General features: G+C 47.2%; 1 protein-coding gene across 1 annotated transcript in view; it reads right to left on the reverse strand.

Annotated features, from left to right (window-relative positions):
- LOC144767187 (hepatitis A virus cellular receptor 1 homolog) overlaps positions 1-18,576 on the reverse strand; it is a 241,000-nt gene that overhangs the window by 171,054 nt on the left and 51,370 nt on the right. The window contains exon 2 of the mRNA XM_078650749.1: positions 11,139-11,489. Within this exon, the coding sequence (XP_078506875.1) occupies positions 11,139-11,489 (351 nt within the window). The remainder of the gene's footprint in view (positions 1-11,138; positions 11,490-18,576) is intronic.

The raw sequence follows: 18,576 nt of genomic DNA on the forward strand, positions 1-18,576 counted from the left end.
TTTTCTTCCTGGCTCCAGCATATAGGCCGTTCCCGTAGTCCAGTCTGGATAAAGCTAATGCTGTCACCACTGTCTTACGTGAGTCATGTGGTAGGTAGGGTAGAATTTTTTTAATCATTTTTAGAATGTACCACAATGATGATGCCAGTTTATTCGCTTGGGCATCAAAGGAGAGATTTGTATCTAAAGTGATTCCTAGATTTTTCACCTTTTCTGTTGGTTCGGGACATCCTCCTAGTTCTTTTGGCCACCATGAGTGGGTCCATATTTTTGTGTCCCCTCCCAGTATCATGACCTCACTTTTGTCCCTGTTTAGTTTTAGACAATTTGTTTTCATCCATTGGCTGATTTGTACCATGCAGATTTGAAATTTTTCTGCTGTGTTCTCTACGTCTTTATTTATTGAGACCACAATTTGGGTATCGTCAGCGTAGGATATTGGGGTGAAGCCACAGTTCCTTATTAGTTGTGCAAGGGGGGTTACGTACAAATTAAAAAGAGTGGGGCTCATCGAGGAGCCCTGCGGGACTCCACATGGTAGGTTAAATTGATTAGATTTTACCTCTCCCGATTCTATTGAGAAGGTTCTATTCTCTAGATAGGAGGTGATGAGTGCACAGGCTGATTCATGTAGTTGTGCTGTTTTCAGGCGTGTTATGAGGATCTCATGGCTGACTGTATCGAAGGCCGCCGATAGATCAAGTAGTATCAAGGCGGCCTTCGATCCGTTGTCCAGTACTTGCCTGAGTTCCTCCACTGCTGTAATGAGGGCAGTTTCTGTTCCGTGCCCTTCACGGAAGCCGAACTGCGAGTGGTCCAACCAGTTGCCGTCCAGTAAGTATCGGGATAGTTGTTTGTTTAGTAGTTTCTCTAAAACTTTGGCGGCAAAAGGGATCCTGGCTATTGGTCTGTAGTTGTTCGGGTTTTCGCAGTCCAAGTTAGGCTTTTTTAGAAGTGGTCTGATCGATATCATTTTCCAATCATCGGGGAAGATGTTGGTTTTAATGATTTGGGAAAAAAGTTTTTCTAGTATTATACTCAGTTGTTCAGAGCAGATATGCATTATTTTGGATGGACAGGGGTCCATTGGGCTGCCCGAGTTAATGGTGTGGATCTCTTTTTGGATCTGTTCCATTGTCGGTGGAGTGAATAGGAAAGAGGTGGTAGAATCTGGGTCCTTGCTCACTGGGGGTATTGTCTGTAAGTTGTCCCTTTTTGTTAATTCTGTGTTATGGTTTTTAAAGGAGTCATATACTAGTGATACTTTGCTGACAAAAAATTCCCCTAACACGTTGCAGAAGTCTGAAGATAGTACTTCTGAGTTGTTATTCTCAAATTTTGATAGTTTTTTAACCGTGTCGAATAAAGTTTTACTTGAATTTTTAGATTCATTGATTTTATGGATAAAGTATTTACTTTTTTCTGTTATGATTAGTTTTTTATAACATGCTAAGGTAGCTTTATATTCTTGTTTAAGATGGGTGTCATAATTAGTTCTCCACTTTTTTTCCGCTCTTCTACATGTCTGTTTCTGGATTTTTAGTGCTTCCGAGAACCATGGCTGTGAGGGGGTTTTTCTTTTTAGAGTAGCTTTCTTTCGTGGGACAGTTAACTCAACTGCATTCTCCAACCATTCATTAAATTGTTTGCAGGCTGTATTACAATTTTCGTGAAGTGCAGGGTATGATGACTGAAGTGTATCAATGAATGCCTGATTATCCAGTTTAGACCATTCAAGGTACGTTGTTTGTTTGATATGTTCCATAGGTCTTCCAGTGTCCTCTTTGATTTCTAAAGTAGAACTAATTAGTTTGTGGTCTGACCACGGGATAGGGATGGTATCTGTTTTTGTTAGACTTTCACATGAAGTGAAAATACCGTCCAATGTGTGGCCGGCATCATGGGTATCCATGTGTACTTTTTGTTTTAGATCAAAGTTTGACATTGCATCAATAAATGGGGCTACCTTCGGGTCGGAGATTTTTTCTAAATGTAGGTTAAAATCTCCTAAAACTGTGTAGTCTGAACTAGTCACACTGGATTCGAGAAACGGGCTTAACAGCTCAATTAACGGCGTTTTTGCAATAGGTGGTCTATATATGAGTAATCCATTGAACGTATATTTGTTCGTAATTTTTATTTGAAATGTTAGGGTTTCACAGTCTGGGGTACTTCCTTTATCTGAAGTTTTGATGTTATAGTCTTTTTTTGCTATAATGCCAATCCTCCTCCACGTTTTATTTTTCTATCCGCTCTGGAGAAGGAGTAGCCCTCCGGAATGGCCAGTGTCCGATCGGCGTCTGAGGCTTCATCTGCCCATGTTTCGGTAACAAACAGTATATCAATATTATGATTATCTATTAATTCCGCTGTTTCTATGTTGTGTTTAACTAATGACCTTACATTGAGCAATGCGATTTTCAGATGGTATTGTCTGTATTTTGGTATTCTAGTATTGTCCAGACTGTTAATGGGGGAGAAGTCAAAGATTTGTGAGCATGTAGGACAATTTTTACCTTCTTTGTGTGGGTCTATCCGGGCGCATGAGACGCGTGGTCTCAGTTTTTGAAGTTCCTGACTGGAGTATTTCCGTAATCTTTTCTCGACATCGTTTTGGACAGGGGATGTGGCCCTGGGCCAGGTCTTGGCGCGGACGGGCGCAGACGGGCTTGCCTTAGGCGCGCCCGCTGCGCGCGTCCGCTGCGCGTTTGTGGAGGGCACATTTTCTAATGGTGTGGAGGGGGGTGTGGCCAGCGTCAGTGGACGTGGCTTGTGCCCGCTCCGATTCTGGCGCCAAGAGCTCCGACCCGCCGCAGCCCTGAAATCGGCAGCGCGGGGAGTTCAAAACAAGGTATGGTGAGGGGAGTGCTCTGGTTTTCAAAGTGCGATTACTAAGCAAGTGAAATCTTTAAAAACAGCATCAATTTATCAACACATACATTTTAAAAGTAATTCTTTAAAATTAGGTGATACAATCGTTAAAAAGCTCTCCCGGCTATCTAGCCTCAGGAGTGGAGTTATCTCTGTTGAGTGGCTTGGCTTTTGCTCGCTTTAAGGGTTTTTGCAAGGGGGCGTGGCCAGCATCAGTGGGCGTGGCTTGTGCTCGCTCCGATTCTGGCGCCAAGAACTCCGACCCGCCGCAGCCCTGAAATCGGCAGCGCGGGGAGTTCAAAACAAGGTATGGTGAGGGGAGTGCTCTGGTTTTCAAAGTGCGATTACTAAGCAAGTGAAATCTTTAAAAACAGCATAAATTTATCAACACATAAATTTTAAAAGTAATTCTTTAAAATTAGGTGATACAATCGTTAAAAAGCTCTCCCGGCTATCTCGCCTCAGGAGTGGAGTTATCTCTGTTGAGTGGCTTGGCTTTTGCTCGCTTTAAGTGTTTTTGCAAGGGGGCGTGGCCAGCGTCAGTGGGCGTGGCTTGTGCTCGCTCCGATTCTGGCGCCAAGAACTCCGACCCGCCGCAGCCCTGAAATCGGCAGCGCGGGGAGTTCAAAACAAGGTATGGTGAGGGGAGTGCTCTGGTTTTCAAAGTGCGATTACTAAGCAAGTGAAATCTTTAAAAACAGCATCAATTTATCAACACATAAATTTTAAAAGTAATTCTTTAAAATTAGGTGATACAATCGTTAAAAAGCTCTCCCGGCTATCTCGCCTCAGGAGTGGAGTTATCTCTGTTGAGTGGCTTGGCTTTTGCTCGCTTTAAGGGTTTTTGCAAGGGGGCGTGGCCAGCGTCAGTGGGCGTGGCTTGTGCTCGCTCCGATTCTGGCGCCAAGAGCTCCGACTCGCCGCAGCCCTGAAATCGGCAGCGCGGGGAGTTCAAAACAAGGTATGGTGAGGGGAGTGCTCTGGTTTTCAAAGTGCGATTACTAAGCAAGTGAAATCTTTAAAAACAGCATCAATTTATCAACACATACATTTTAAAAGTAATTCTTTAAAATTAGGTGATACAATCGTTAAAAAGCTCTCCCGGCTATCTCGCCTCAGGAGTGGAGTTATCTCTGTTGAGTGGCTTGGCTTTTGCTCGCTTTAAGGGTTTTTGCAAGGGGGCGTGGCCAGCGTCAGTGGGCGTGGCTTGTGCTCGCTCCGATTCTGGCGCCAAGAACTCCGACCCGCCGCAGCCCTGAAATCGGCAGCGCGGGGAGTTCAAAACAAGGTATGGTGAGGGGAGTGCTCTGGTTTTCAAAGTGCGATTACTAAGCAAGTGAAATCTTTAAAAACAGCATCAATTTATCAACACATAAATTTTAAAAGTAATTCTTTAAAATTAGGTGATACAATCGTTAAAAAGCTCTCCCGGCTATCTCGCCTCAGGAGTGGAGTTATCTCTGTTGAGTGGCTTGGCATCTCTCATCCACATGCAAAATGCTCTCAGGTACGTCCATCTCTCGCAGACCAGTGAACAGCAGCTTCATGCATTGAACACATGCAAAGCTCCGAACCACGTGCTCTAAGGCTGCCTCCCCCAACACATATGCTTTGGAAGGTGGTTTGCACTATTTTGAATCTGGAGGCCCAGCCACAATGTTTTCCTGGATGTCTTTTAAAATGATAACTTAAAGACGCTGTGAAAAGGGAGTGCCTCACACAAGAAGGGCGGAAAGGGAGCTCAGGTCCTCCAAGCACAATGTTACTAAGTGCAATGTCACATTTTTAAAGCTATATTATAGACTGATAATAACACTAATAGTCAAACTAAACGGCATATGTTTGTTTAATTATTTGAATTTGGATTTGCACTGCTCTCATTCCTTTTTCTAATGTTCTTGTTCAATCACTTTCCACTTCCTTCCTCCTCCGTCTCTAGCGCGTGGACGCACGTTTTGTTAATCGAATACTTTCTGTATTTAATTATTTTTTGGTTCTTCCATCTCTGTCATTTTCTAAGCAATTCAGATGTGCATGTTGATTTGTTGAACCCTGCTCATGGTTGCAATCATTGACCGCATGCCGCCCACAAAGCTGAGAACACCAATACTTCACTTGACTTCATTCAGTTAACTGCAACATACTTGGCTTTCCACATCATATAGGACAAAAGACCAGCTGACTAGAATGGTCTTAAATTGAGGTGCGAACCCATGGGGAACCATAGTGTTTATTGAGCAGCGAGCTGCTCAACGGAGATCCACATGAAGTGCTGACATTCTGTGAAACAAGGGAGATAGACCTTCCAAGTGGGGATGGCATGCAATCCTGACCTAAAAAAGTAAAAATACATCTCCTTTTCAACATTGGCTCTCTTACATTCCTTTTGGGATAGGGACTGTAGAACACCCAATACTTGCTACTGTCATGCTGCTTCACTTCAGCCACCATCTTGCATGGATTTTCCCATATTGCAACTGTCCAAGGTAGACTAAATTAACCTTTGCCACCATGTGCTAGTTTTCTAGTACTTGAGTCAGCAGTACCAGTTGAGGATGCGGGTGAAGCAACTAGAATAAGTGGGTGGAGCCACTGCTAGAAGAGGGTGGGGCCACGGGAAGTGGGTGTGGCCTCTTAAAAAAATTTGAGCACCTGCACTTCATATTTTACAAATTAAGCACTGCTTACATGCCCTCTTGCCTCCCTCGCTGTGTCTCACCTGCCTCCCTCTGTGCCCTCTCTACTTGCTCACCCTCACAGCCTCCTCACGTACCCACATCTTCCCTCACCTGTCTCTTCATTGTATCCTCCTGTGGCTTCTAGGCGTTACTTTACCAGTCTCCTCTTGAGCCTACCTGAATGAGCTTTCTATTGTTACATGAAACACTTAGTTTAAAGCTTCTAAATTGAAAATAAAATTATTTTGCCTATTTTTATATTGTATTAATGGCAGCACATCTTCCTTATTTTTATTAGCACCAAACAAACGATAAGGAGAAAATAAATTTAATATTTGTTCAAAGGCAAAAATACAAAATGACAGTGTTTTACAAAAAAGTTATCTTTTCACGTTTAAAAAAAAAAAGCATAAATACCGTAATGTAATATGATATACTCTTTTGTAAACAAAAATATGTGTTCTAAAGATTTAATAAGTGAATACATTTCACAGTCTTCTTTATTAAAATCAAGAAATAATATTGTTTACAATTAAAAAAATATTTTAAACGGTTTTTCAGTTACAAGTACACTTTTATATATAAATACATTTTCTTTATTTTTTCCTCATTTCATCAGTCTTGACAACTCATACGCTAATGCACTTACTCAACCACAAAGCTCAGAGTTATTGCTTGCCAATGCTTGTTAATATCACACCCCCTGTCGTGTCGTGATGCAGTCTAGTGGTTGGGGGGCGGAGCTAGGGAGGAGGAACAGGAATAGGAGGGACAAGGACGGAAGGATGAGTTATGAGCAGGCATGATAGAATAAAGGTCATGTTGCAACCTGCTCCTGGCTCCTGTGGTAATTAAGGGGAAGGCACGACAATGGCGACGAGGATGGGATAAGTACTGAAGCCCACAGTGCCTATAAACCCCTGCCGCCTGTAAGCGGCCGTGAACAGAGAGCCTGCAGCCTGTGCCAGCGTGGCGCATGTGGAACGCGAAACCCGAAGGACTCACACGCTGCCCCTGCTGCCCAAAGCGGTGTCCGGCGGACTCCACCAAGCTGCTTGCCTAAGTGAAGAAGGCACCCGGCGTGCACCGCCTAAACCAGCCAGAAGTGTGGCCAAAGTGGAAATCCGCGCGGAAACGGCGCGAAAATCGGGAAGCACCCAACAAACAGCTGCACCAATTGCAAATGAGAGGGTGAGTCAGCCTGGTCCAAAGCTCCGTGGCTGGAAAGCTGCGTGGAGCGCTGAGGAACTCGCAAGATAGACAAGCGGTGCGATTAACACTGCAGCTGGAAAGAAGCCCTGTCCTGGGCACCAGCCAGGACGTGGTCACCGTCGCGACCCGTGTGCCCCACGAAGCCGCCGCCCATAGACTGAGGCCAGCTGTAAACGAGTAGCCCCGCGATCAGATGATCGTGTAGAGCCCCGCATGACCAGCGTGGCTGAGCGCTGCAACCATAGCCCCGAGAGCGCTGGTTCGCGCCAAAACAGCGCAAGTGCACCGTGAATACCCCTGGAAGGTTTGAGGTCAAAGAGGAAACTGGGAGCCCAATCCAGCCCTCCTGAAGCGCCCTGAGGAGTGAGGGGAGTCCAGAGAAGCGAGGGACCCCTGTGGAGGCGCCGGAAGGAAAGCGCCGATTTTGCCGACATCGGGGCTCACCCCTGATGCGTGAGGGACGGCACGTGGACAAAAGATAGACGTCGGGAATCTTTCCCTGGCTTACCTGCAGGGTGGAAAGTGGCCAAAGATCGTGGACTACGCTGGACAAGACCTGCTGGGCATGTAAGAAGCTCCCGGTGAGTGTCTGGTGTGACTCGGTGAGCTGGAGACTGAATGCATCTCAAATCTCGTGGAGAGTGAGATTCCCGGGCGGCCATCTTGGAGTCAGGCGGGTTTTGTCCCAAACCCTGTTAAGCATCCAGAGCAGTCATTTTGAGGTCAGGCAGGCTGAGGTGGAAACAAGCATTGGCAACTGTGAGGCAAATTGTGAAGCAACAAACCCAAGCAAATACAAGCCTTAAATGCAACGAACACGAGCAAATGCAAATTCTGAACATAGCAAGTACATGCAAATGCAAACTTGAACACAAGAAGCACAAGTCAAAGACAACGTAACGCATCGAACGCTGGCATAGGTAGATGAACGGACATTGACAAACGTACAATCTCAAGTGCAAGAATTACAACGAGACAAGTACAAGCAAATGCAAGGCGCAATTACAAACAACGCAGTTTAACACAAACTGGCTGAGTGACGACCAAGTTGATCTCAAGAAATCAAGTCCGTCTACTTGAAGCCTGCGTACCACACCATCATGCCTGTGAGGAAAGACACGCATAAACCCAACCCCTGCATTGGAGTACCTCCTCCAGTGGCACAGACCAGCGCCCACTATTTAGGTCCTGAATGGTCAAGGTGGCTGGAGTCATTGGACGAATTCCTTACAACGACTGGTGAGCAGAGGGATAGCAGACGTCGACTACTACTGCTTCAGCTGGTGGGTCACGAAGGCCGACGTTTAATCAAAACATTTTTAGCAAAAGACACAGAGACATATAGAGGACTCAGAGAGACGCTGCTCGCTCATTTCTACGCGAAGGAAGACGTGGATCATGAACGCACTGTTTTCAACGCAGCACGGCAGGAACCATTCGAATCCTTACCAAGCTTCATTACCCGGCTGCAACGTCTAGTGAAATGTTGCCACTTCGACACCTTCACAAATGAAGATGCTATCCGACTGCGGGTGATTGAAGGCTGTTCAAAACCTGACACCAAGCGCAAGATCATTCAAGGCCGGTTCTCGCTAAAAGAGATCATCAGGAGAGCCGAAATTGGAGAGCGGGTCACAGCGAGGGAAGCGTCCAAAGAATTCCACCAGGACGCAGGAAACGACAAGAGAAGAAAAGAGTCATTCTCCATGTCCGCGAGAAAAGCTCAGGAGTCAAACAAAACCCGAGAGAAGGAGGGCGAAAGCGGACTAGAGGCAAGATGTCATGAGAGACAAAGTGACAAGGAAGCAGGAAACAAAAAGAGAAGAAAGGAGACATCCAAGGAGACATCCTCCATGTCCGCGAGGAAGGCCCAGGAGACGAACAAAACCCGAGAGAGGGAGGGCGAAGGTGGACCAGAGACAAGATACCATGAAAGACGAAGTGACAGGGAACTCCCTGAGTCACCAACACAAAGGACAATGGACAAGGGTGTACGAAAGACTGGGACAGCCAGGAACAACCGGATTGACATAACGCCGAGAAGTCACTCAACACACTACTCTGGAGACAACTACTCTGGAGACATATCAAGTAGTGACACAGACCACACAGAGGAGACCGAGACCAGTCTACTCAATGGTCATGATGAAAATACCAAACACCGGCGAGGGGACAAGTCACGTTATATTCGGAAACTAACATACTACTCTGGAGAACCATCAAGCAGAGACACCGATCACACAGAGGAGACTGACGACAGTCGACTCAACGACTATGAGGAAAGGACCAAACACAGGCGAGGGGACAAGCCACACCACCCCCAGAAACCGATATACACATACACTCAAATGACTCAAGACGCAGACGCTCAAGCCATCTGTGATCAGGAGAAAACAGAGAAGAGTCGAATATTATCCCAAGACCAAACCAAGAAAGTAAATACGGAGCTAGCAAACAAACCCGTCACAGCAATAACACAAAAGACACTTCAAAAGATGCACCCAGAGGAATGTCTCCTCGATAGCATCGACTCCAAGAGTGTGTCATCGCTTCAAGGGATGCACCCAGAGGAGTATCTCCTCGACAGCGTCGACTCTAGGAGTGCGTCATCGACCGATTCAGAAAGCATGTCCGGACAATCACTTAAATCAACAGAATCCTGGTACCGACAACGGTCACGGTGTCCACCACTTGAAAACACAGGGGAAGCAAAGACCGTCGTCCCAGTCCGAAACAACACTCCTCAGGCCAACAACCTGCAATGCCTGAAATCTCCACAAGACACCATGCCATGCCAGCCCCAGGAACATCATGACGTGAAGAATATACCGTCACCGCTGAAGGGGTCAGCAAGGCTTACACAAAAGGGACACAAAAGAAGCACAGATGCCGGTGACTGTACTCACTGGGCGGGAAGGGACCACCCAGTCACCCTACCCAGAGGGGCCAACCCGTTGAGAAAGAGAGGTCACTATCATCAGTCAGAAGGGAAACGTGCACCTGGGTCGTCTGGTATGCCTGTCCACGGACAGGAAGACAGGGAGGCCCCTGACCGAATAAGACAACGAGAAATAGAAGTGCATGCAGGCACTCGGAAGAAAACGAAAACAACGGACACACGTGTAAGAGATCAATTGACACTCAAACAAGAACCACAAAAGAAAACGGACAGCCGACATCTAGCGGAGCCATCAACAGCCACATCACAAGAAGCGACACTCCTGTCAAGACAGTCGGAAAGACACAATGAAGTACCTCCAACAGACTGCACCCTGCTGACACCTGAGAAACAGACCGAGTTTGAGTTTGTAATGGAGAGGTGTTTCATGACTCAAACAGGCGGGCCGCAGCCCTGTGCAGCTGATCACGGAACTATAGACACTTTGAGAATCAACTTTATTTGTTAAAAAGGGGGGAGATGTCGTGTCGTGATGCAGTCTAGTGGTTGGGGGGCGGAGCTAGGGAGGAGGAACAGGAATAGGAGGGACAAGGACGGAAGGATCAGTTATGAGCAGGCATGATAGAATAAAGGTCATGTTGCAACCTGCTCCTGGCTCCTGTGGTAATTAAGGGGAAGGCACGACACCCCCTTTAAAATGTTTTACTCTGGTAAGCAATGTAACCTTGTAACCTGTCTAGATGTTCTTAACTTAAAATAAAAGTGTTTATGGCTCGCCATAATGGCGTGAAAGAAAGAACACATTCACAGATGGCAGAGGAGACGGCATAACCATTTAATGGGACAGACAAAATAACTTCGGGCATATTATCAAGAACGGCGATAATGGGCTTGATAATATGCCCTTGCGAATTCTCACAGAAGCCCAGGTTCACAGCAGAACATGGGCTTCTATGGGATTTCACAAGGGCATATTAACAAGCCCATTATCGCCGCTTTAGTGGCAGTTTCCTGCCGCTAAAGCGGCGATAATTTTAACGCCGTTCTTGATAATATGCCCCTAAATATATCAGTACAAATAAAAAAGACGAGTTACAAAAGAGAGCTACTCTTAAGAGTACTGGCAAATCAGGCGTTTCAGCACTCCCTGACAGTTGTTGGTTAAATGAGGGCAACAACGCTCAAAAGTGAGAGCACTGTCACTAGTCCTTTTTGTAAACTAAAGTGCCAGCACTTACTGCACAGGACGAACAGTCAATTAGTGCTCTGTGAAAGGATGTGTGCTGCAGGTGTGGCGAGGCAATGATTTATGCATTCTTGAGGGCCTTTGCAGACAGTGACACCGCTGGACATTGCAATGTTCTCTGAACAGAAAGGATGGTCTCCTACCAAAACTATTAGGAAGAGAAATTACAAACAATAAGAGGAACTCACAAGCTGTTACACCAACCTTTACTCCAAAGGGATTCTCGACTCACCTAGATCTACCTCGAAACTCTGCGTGAGTTTCAAGTCATTAAACCAGCCCGGGATCTCCACGCGACAGCAGTAGGTCCCCGCATCTGCGGTTCCCACATCTTCAATGGTCAGAGACACGTCCCCGCCTGGGATGTCCCCTTTCATCCGGTATCTGGTGGATTCACTCTGTGTCACCTTCCAGCCATCTGTGTTTAGGATTTCATTGTTGCACCTCGAATAAGGGCAGCGCCCACGACCCCAGCACATGGTGGTGACATCACTCCATGCTATAACGGGGTAAGTACAGGATAGTGTGATGGACTGGCCCACAGCTCCTCGCACTACTGACTGTACCACAGGAGAGCATGTACCTGTAAAGACAGCGAGAGTATCGTATTTTATTGCATTGTTGGTATTCATAAAGCGCACATATGCAAAAAGCTTCTTGGCACTAAAATCAGAGTGAAATAAAACAGATAAAAAGTGAATTAATGTAAATTAAACAGATGACATTTTTAAAGTTTTTGAAAGCTTAGTAGAATATGGATGGAATGGAGGTGGTCAGTAATTTATTCCATTCATTTAAAGCTATGATTAAAAAAGCACCATCACCAAAAGCTTTTGTTTTGATTCTATGAACACAGGGAAGATTGGGAGCCCGTGGCCTTAAAGATCTTGAAGGTTCATGTGGCAGTAGTTTGTTTTTCTTCAGGAACAGCCTGGCAGTACCATGTATTACCTTATGAAGAGAAAGGAGCGGCCGGCATCGGCCCCGCCGCAAGTATGGCGGGCGCACCGGCCCCCACCCGCTCTCTGTGGTGGGGCACGCCCTGTCGCGTCACAAAGACGTGGCGGGCATGCCTTAACACTGATTTGACCCCGTGTCTCCTAGTGACCCGGAAGTGATTGAATCACTTCCGGGTCACTGGGAGCAAAGGCCAGGCCAGTTAGAACCGGCCTGCAAGTAAGGGGTTAAAAGGCCAGGGAGCACGGGAGTCTGCCTCTTTGACTCCGCGCTCCACGGCCTGCCCCTCCAGCCTCTAGGAGGCTGTAATTCTTTTTCCTTTTTCACTTATTGCAGGGGTCTCGGAATCGGTGTGGTTTTGGCTTCGGGAGCATCGCTGAGGACGTCGAGCAGGCTCGCCAGGAGGAATCGGTCTTCGTCTCCCGTCGCACCTATTTTTGTTTGTTTCCCCTGTAGCTGCTCCACGGATACTGCGACCGCGACGGCACCAGGGAAGCATGCGATGTGTGTCATGCCGAAGGACAGCCCGGCGGAGGATTAAGACGCCCAAACTCGCCCCTCCCTCCTGCTTCGTGGAAGGCTTGTTTTTGAGGAGAGCATGCATCGCTTCTTCAAGGTATCAGGGAAGCTTCTGTGACTGCTGCCCAGCTACCGTGATTGCAGTGCAGGGCCTGTGGGCAGTGAGCGAAAATAACATTGTATTGGTTAGGCTCGTTTGTGTAGGGGGGTCCCGGGAGCAATTTTTAAATACAGCCGGGGCTCGAGAGCGTGACCCACATCCTGGTTTGTAGCAGGAGGAGCTCAATATTGAGTTCAGGCGTGATCAATTTAAAAAGTGTTTTTGTTCAGATGCAATCCACTTTGGGGGGGCTCAATGAGTGATTGCAAAAGATTGTTAGACTAAACAAAGTACATCAGGATTAGTTTAAGGTTTACGTGATAGCCCAAAAGGGGGTCTGCATACTGCATCACGACCTATAACCTTTCTGTTGAAGAGATAGGGTGTAGTAGCTTGCTACCAATCAAGACAACATTTAGAACACAGTGGGGAGCTTGGTTTGAGTTTCTGTTTTAAGGCGACAGTGGTGCAACCAGTGCTGTATAAACATAGATAGCTGTCTAAAGCTGTAGTTTCCTGTCAAGCCAGTAGGGCACTGCGCCGCGAACCAGGTGTTTCGTGCTTTTCTCAACAGCTTCCAGCGCACATCCTTAGGAGGACTTCACTCTTCCTTGCGAAGCGCATCGGACGTGCAAGAGGACATCACTCACAGAGGTCACAGACAGGCCTGCATTTCACTGCTTCTGTGGGCCGCCGGGCTCGAGATTACTTACCCAACACCCAGGTTAGCTGGTGTAGTGCGGCTCCAGTTGCGTGGTGCTTATGGCCGGTTTGTCTACCTGCAACATTGTTCAGGTAAGGACCTGGACAGGTTTCCAGGCCAGGCAAATGTTGTGGGGAGGCTCTCAGTGAAAGAAATCACTTAGGTACAGATAACATTGTTTTTGCGGTGTTATTGCCTATCAGTTTATAAGTGACCTTGCTATTTTGGCTCAGGAGCTGTGGCCAGTAAGAGTGGTGCGAAGCATTCCCGCATGAAACACATGAAGGAGTCAATGATGCGTAGGATGGGGACAATGGATATGAGATGGGGAAAGGTTGAAAAACTGGGACAGATCCTTGCAGAGCTCAGAGAAAGAGTTGAAGGGCAGAGTGAGCTGGTGGGGAGGCCAAAGTGAGCCATTGTGCCCCGAAAACCCAGGGGTGAACTGGATCCTCTCCACAGGCGGGCTATGCCCAGGAAGGGGAAGAATCAAGAAAAAGCCTCAGTGCCAGTCCATCCTCTGGGAGAGGTTCTGTCAGGCGGCGGTCCCTCAGGGGTTCCATTGACATTGGTCCTGGTGGTCCATACACCTATCCCAGTGGTCCCCACAAGTATTCCAGGGGTCCCCGCACCTATCCGAGTGGTGCCCACACAAAGTCCGGTGGCCCCCACACCAACCCCGGTGGTCCCCACATCAATCCCAGTGGTGCCCACACCTAGTCCAGTGATCCCTATACCTATCCCAGTGGTCCCTAGACCTGTCACGACAACAACAGACACCAATCAGGTCCCACAGGAATTAGTGGCACAGATAGCGGCAGTTCTCCCTTGGTTAGGGAGGGGAGGGATGTTGCCAACTTCAGTGGGGGCAAAGGAAGTAGGGGAGGACCCTTTGGCGGAGGCAAAAAAGATGGTTGCAAAGATTATTGCAACACCAAGCGGGACGCCAGGCGAAGGGCCAGGTACTCCATCTCTCCCGCAACCAACAGGAAACAACGAAGATGTGCCAGTGAACAGCCATGGGAAGGACAAGCTGACCGAGCCAGCTGGACTAGTTGCAATAGGTAAGGAAGTGACATTGCCATTGCTGGGCGTGGGTGAGTCACGCACAGGAAGGGAACATCTGGTCAAGCATTTAAAACGGGAAGTGAAAGCATTGGTATGGTCTGGTGCTTACATTAATATGTTCTCCTTACTCGTGGATGACAGGGAAATTGAGTATTCAAGGAAACAGAAAAACTGGATGCTTCCTAGTGTATGGCGCAGTGAACTGTTGAAATTCAGGGTAGAGGAGAATTTGAGCAACTGGATTAGGGCCTTTTCAGTATTTATGGCAATAATAACTGAGCGTTCACCTAACTTACAAGCAGAGATGGCTTGTTACCAGAGCAGGATTACTATGTCTCATGACAAATATGGGGGCGTAGGGTGGAAGGAATATGGCATGAATTTCAGGAAGGCCAAGGCAGTTGACACATCACTTTCCTGGGACTGAGTCAACACAATCTCATGGTTGGATCAGTTTGGGCCAGGGCAGCCTGATAACACAGTGCAAAACTTGAACAAGGGCACACATTTCACGCTTCTCAGCCCTTTCAGCCACCCCAAACCACAGGCATGGCCCCTAGTCCATGGAACGGGGGGGGCGGAAAGGGACATGTTGGGATTTTAATAGACGGACATGCACTAGGGCCCAAGGCACTTGTAAGTTCAGGCATGTGTGCTCTATCTGCAATAACCCTTCTCACCCAGAATCAAAATGCCTAAAAAAATCAGGGTATAGGGGAAAGAAGAAACAGGAGTGAGGAGAGGACCCAACTTGTAACACACTCACCCATTGAGGCTATGGCTATGACTCCTTGGTTAAACAAGTACCCAGATCATGCCACGGCTAGGACTTTACAAGAAGGTTTTTTGTATGGCTTCAGGATTCCTGCATTTGATTACATAGACACCAGATTGTAAAAATCAGCTTTCTGTAAGGACCAACCCTAGGGTGGCAGCAACAAAAGTTGCAAAAGAATTACGCTTGGGCAGAATAGTTGGTCCTTTTGATCACATCCCTGTGCACAGTTTTGTTTGCTCACCCCTTGGAGTGGTCCCTAAGAAGGAGGAGTTCAGGTTGATTCATAATCTGTCAGCCCTAGAGGCAATTCACTGAATGACGCCATCAATGAGGAAATCTGTAGCGTGAAATATGCTTCCTTTGACCAGGCAGTGGATATGCAAATGGTTCTGGGACTCGGGGCCTTGCCAGCCAAATCAGATATTGAGTCGCCTTTCGTCTGCTGTCTGTACATCCTCTTGATTACCACATTCTGGGTTTCAAATTTCAGGACAAATTCTATATGGATAAGTGCATGCCCATGGGATGCTCCGTTTCCTGTGCTTATTTTGAAAAATTCAGTTAATTTTATAATGGGTTTTTAGACAGGCAACGGGGCACCAATACGTCAATCATTATCTGGATGATTTACTTTTCCTAGGATCGGCGAGCTCCTGGGAGTGCGCTTGGGCATTGCAGGAATTTTGCGTGCTCATGCGGGCCTTCGGGGTTCCCCTGGTGCCAGGGAAGACGGTGGGTCCAGCAACCACAAAAGAATTCCTGTGCATAGAGTTAGACTGTGTACAAATGTGTTTCCAGTTAACTAGGGAAAAATTTGCCAAATTTAAGACCTCACTACAACAATGCCTGGCAAAAGATAATGTAACCTTACATCAGCTACAACAGACAGTGGGTAAGTTGAATTTTGCACTGAGAGTCATACCTATGGCTTGACCATCCTCCCGCTCCATCACACAGGCCATGACAGGTCTCCAAGAAAAACACCATCACACAAGACTGTCGTCTGAGGTTTGCTAGGACATGCGTATTTGGATGGCATTTCTGAAGGATTTCAACGGCAGGATGGTGTTCCCCGGTCCACCCACTACCTCTGCGGAGTTAGGTTTATGGACTGACGCTGTGGGCAGTGTGGGATTTGCTGCCATACTTGGGAATGAACGGGTGGCACAACATTAGCCGGCATGGTGGGTGGAGAATGGTGTGACAGCCAACATTGGTTTCCTGGAACTCTTTCCCATCTGGGTGGCACTCACTGTTTGGCCTCATCATCTGAGTAATCAATCTGTGATTTTCTGGTCAGAAAGCATGACGGTGGTAGAATGCATCAACCAACAGGCTGCACTGTGTAAAAGGATCCTCCGCCTCTTGAAGGAAATAGTGTTGTTATGTATGAAATTGAACATACAGTTTAAGGCTAAACATGTCCCGGGGGTTTTGAATAATGCTGCTGACGCACTCTCTCGCTTCAAGATGCAGGTTTTCAGGGAACACCTACCCTCTGCGGAGGCAACACCAACACTCTTCCCGGAAGTACTTTGACAGATTGGTGCCCCCAGCTACAGAACCTCGTGGCAGCTAGCCTAGCTCCCAAGACCAGGAAAGCTTATGAAGGGGTGTTTTGGGCTTACTGCGCTTTTTTGGGGCAGGATTGGGTAGGCAGCTGGCATGAGTCAGGGGCATATCTGCGGTATTTAGATACTTTGAATAAGGAAGGGCGCTCTGCGGCAGCAGGCAGGCGACATGTAGCAGCAATCTCTTTCTTCGCACAAATCAAGGGCAGCAGGGATCCTACTAAAAGTTTCATTGTTAGAAAGGCACTGAAGGGGTGGCGATGCCTCCAGGGATCAGTACCAGACACAAGACGCCCAATTGTGATAAAACTGCTGACATCTCTACCAGCAGCACTTGAAGGCATTTGCAGCTCAACAGGGGAGGCGTTGCTATGCAGAGCCACCTTTTCATTGGCGTTTTATGGAGCCTTTAGGATAGGGGAGTTGGTGGCACAGAATAAACAGGATGTGCAAGGAGGGCTGCAGCTGAAACAAGCAAAAGTACAGGGCGACACTTTAATAATATCCATTAGAAAATCCAAAACAGACCAGGAGGCCTGTGGCGAAGGGATAGTACTTCACCGCGCACGTGATAATCCTTGCTGCCCAGTAACTCAGCTAGAAACATTCCTGCGACAGAGGAACAGTGCGATGGGAGGAGCACTACTAATACATGCAGATGGGACCCCGCTCACCAGGTTTCAGTTTAAAAGGGTCGTGGACATGGCAATAAACAGGACAGGTTTGGACCCGAAGTGCTTTAGAACACATTCATTCAGAAGAGGTTTGCATAGCAACAATGTAAAAAGGATTGGGAATTGGTCCACCAATTGTTATAAGCGCTATGTGCAGCTACACATGCTGCTAGTGTGGCGTTTATCACTTGTATTGATGCATGTTCCATCTCTGCTTACATTTCAGTTTCTCAAACCTGTCCCGCAGGGTGGAAACTGGCATCGGTGCACCAGCAGCAAGATACAATACAACGACGGGCACATCCACAAGACGCAGGAGCACATGTTGTTTGGGTTATTGGTCACTCATATGCAAAACTTTGAATCCAGTTTTTCTTTCAAGAAATTAGAGACAGAGTTGAGCAGGCCGGTTTTAGGGTATCTTTCCATGGAAAAGGGGGTCTCTACCTTAGTCAGTTCCGGGGTTTCGTTACAGATCTTTTGGGTAAACATGGGAATCCACCCAGTATAATTATCCTACACTTTGGTGGGAACGACCTGGTAAATCTGGGTAGAAGAGGCTTGATGGAGGACATAATCTCAGAAGTAGGGAGGTTAGCTAAGACATGCCAGGGCTGCACCAAGTGTGGTCTCAGATGGTACCCAGATTTAAATGGAGAGGAGGAGATTCTGTAAAAGCGTTGAATCACTCGGTAAGGAGGATCTACAATAAAACAGGGAAATTGTTCAGGTCTCCTCAGCTACAGACGATCGCACACAGGTGTATCAGGGGGAAAGTACCCTCACGGTAAATGGGCCCTTTGCGCATGCGCACTCCGACTGGAGGGCGTGGTTAATTGATAAGGATCTGACACCAGTTAGTGACCTTGCCGTAGGCCCACATACGATATGCAGAAAAGTAATTACTGTATGATTATGGTTCATATGTTAGATTCGGATAGGAAATACCTTGTACTAGAATCATGTTAAGGTTAGCCTTCTGATATCTGTATATATCAATTGTAATTAAATGTCATGGAACGTTTTCTGCGAAATTGTGTAAATATTGTTTATTTCAATTTTGTTTTATTTATATGTTTTAATAAATACGGCTGGGGGTTGTACAACCCCCGCCTCCAAAGAAATCCCTCTCATGTCATTTTAATAATGTTTGTTAAAGGAAGGGGGGTTTCCGGCAGTCCCTGGCCATAGAGAAAGGTAGGTCCGGCATCGGCCCCGCCGCAAGTATGGCGGGCGCACCGGCCCCCACCCGCTCTCTGCGGTGGAGCACGCCCCGTCGCATCACAATGACACGTCAGGC

This window comes from Lissotriton helveticus, chromosome 7 (assembly GCF_964261635.1).
Source record: "Lissotriton helveticus chromosome 7, aLisHel1.1, whole genome shotgun sequence".
Lineage (NCBI taxonomy): Eukaryota > Metazoa > Chordata > Amphibia > Caudata > Salamandridae > Lissotriton > Lissotriton helveticus.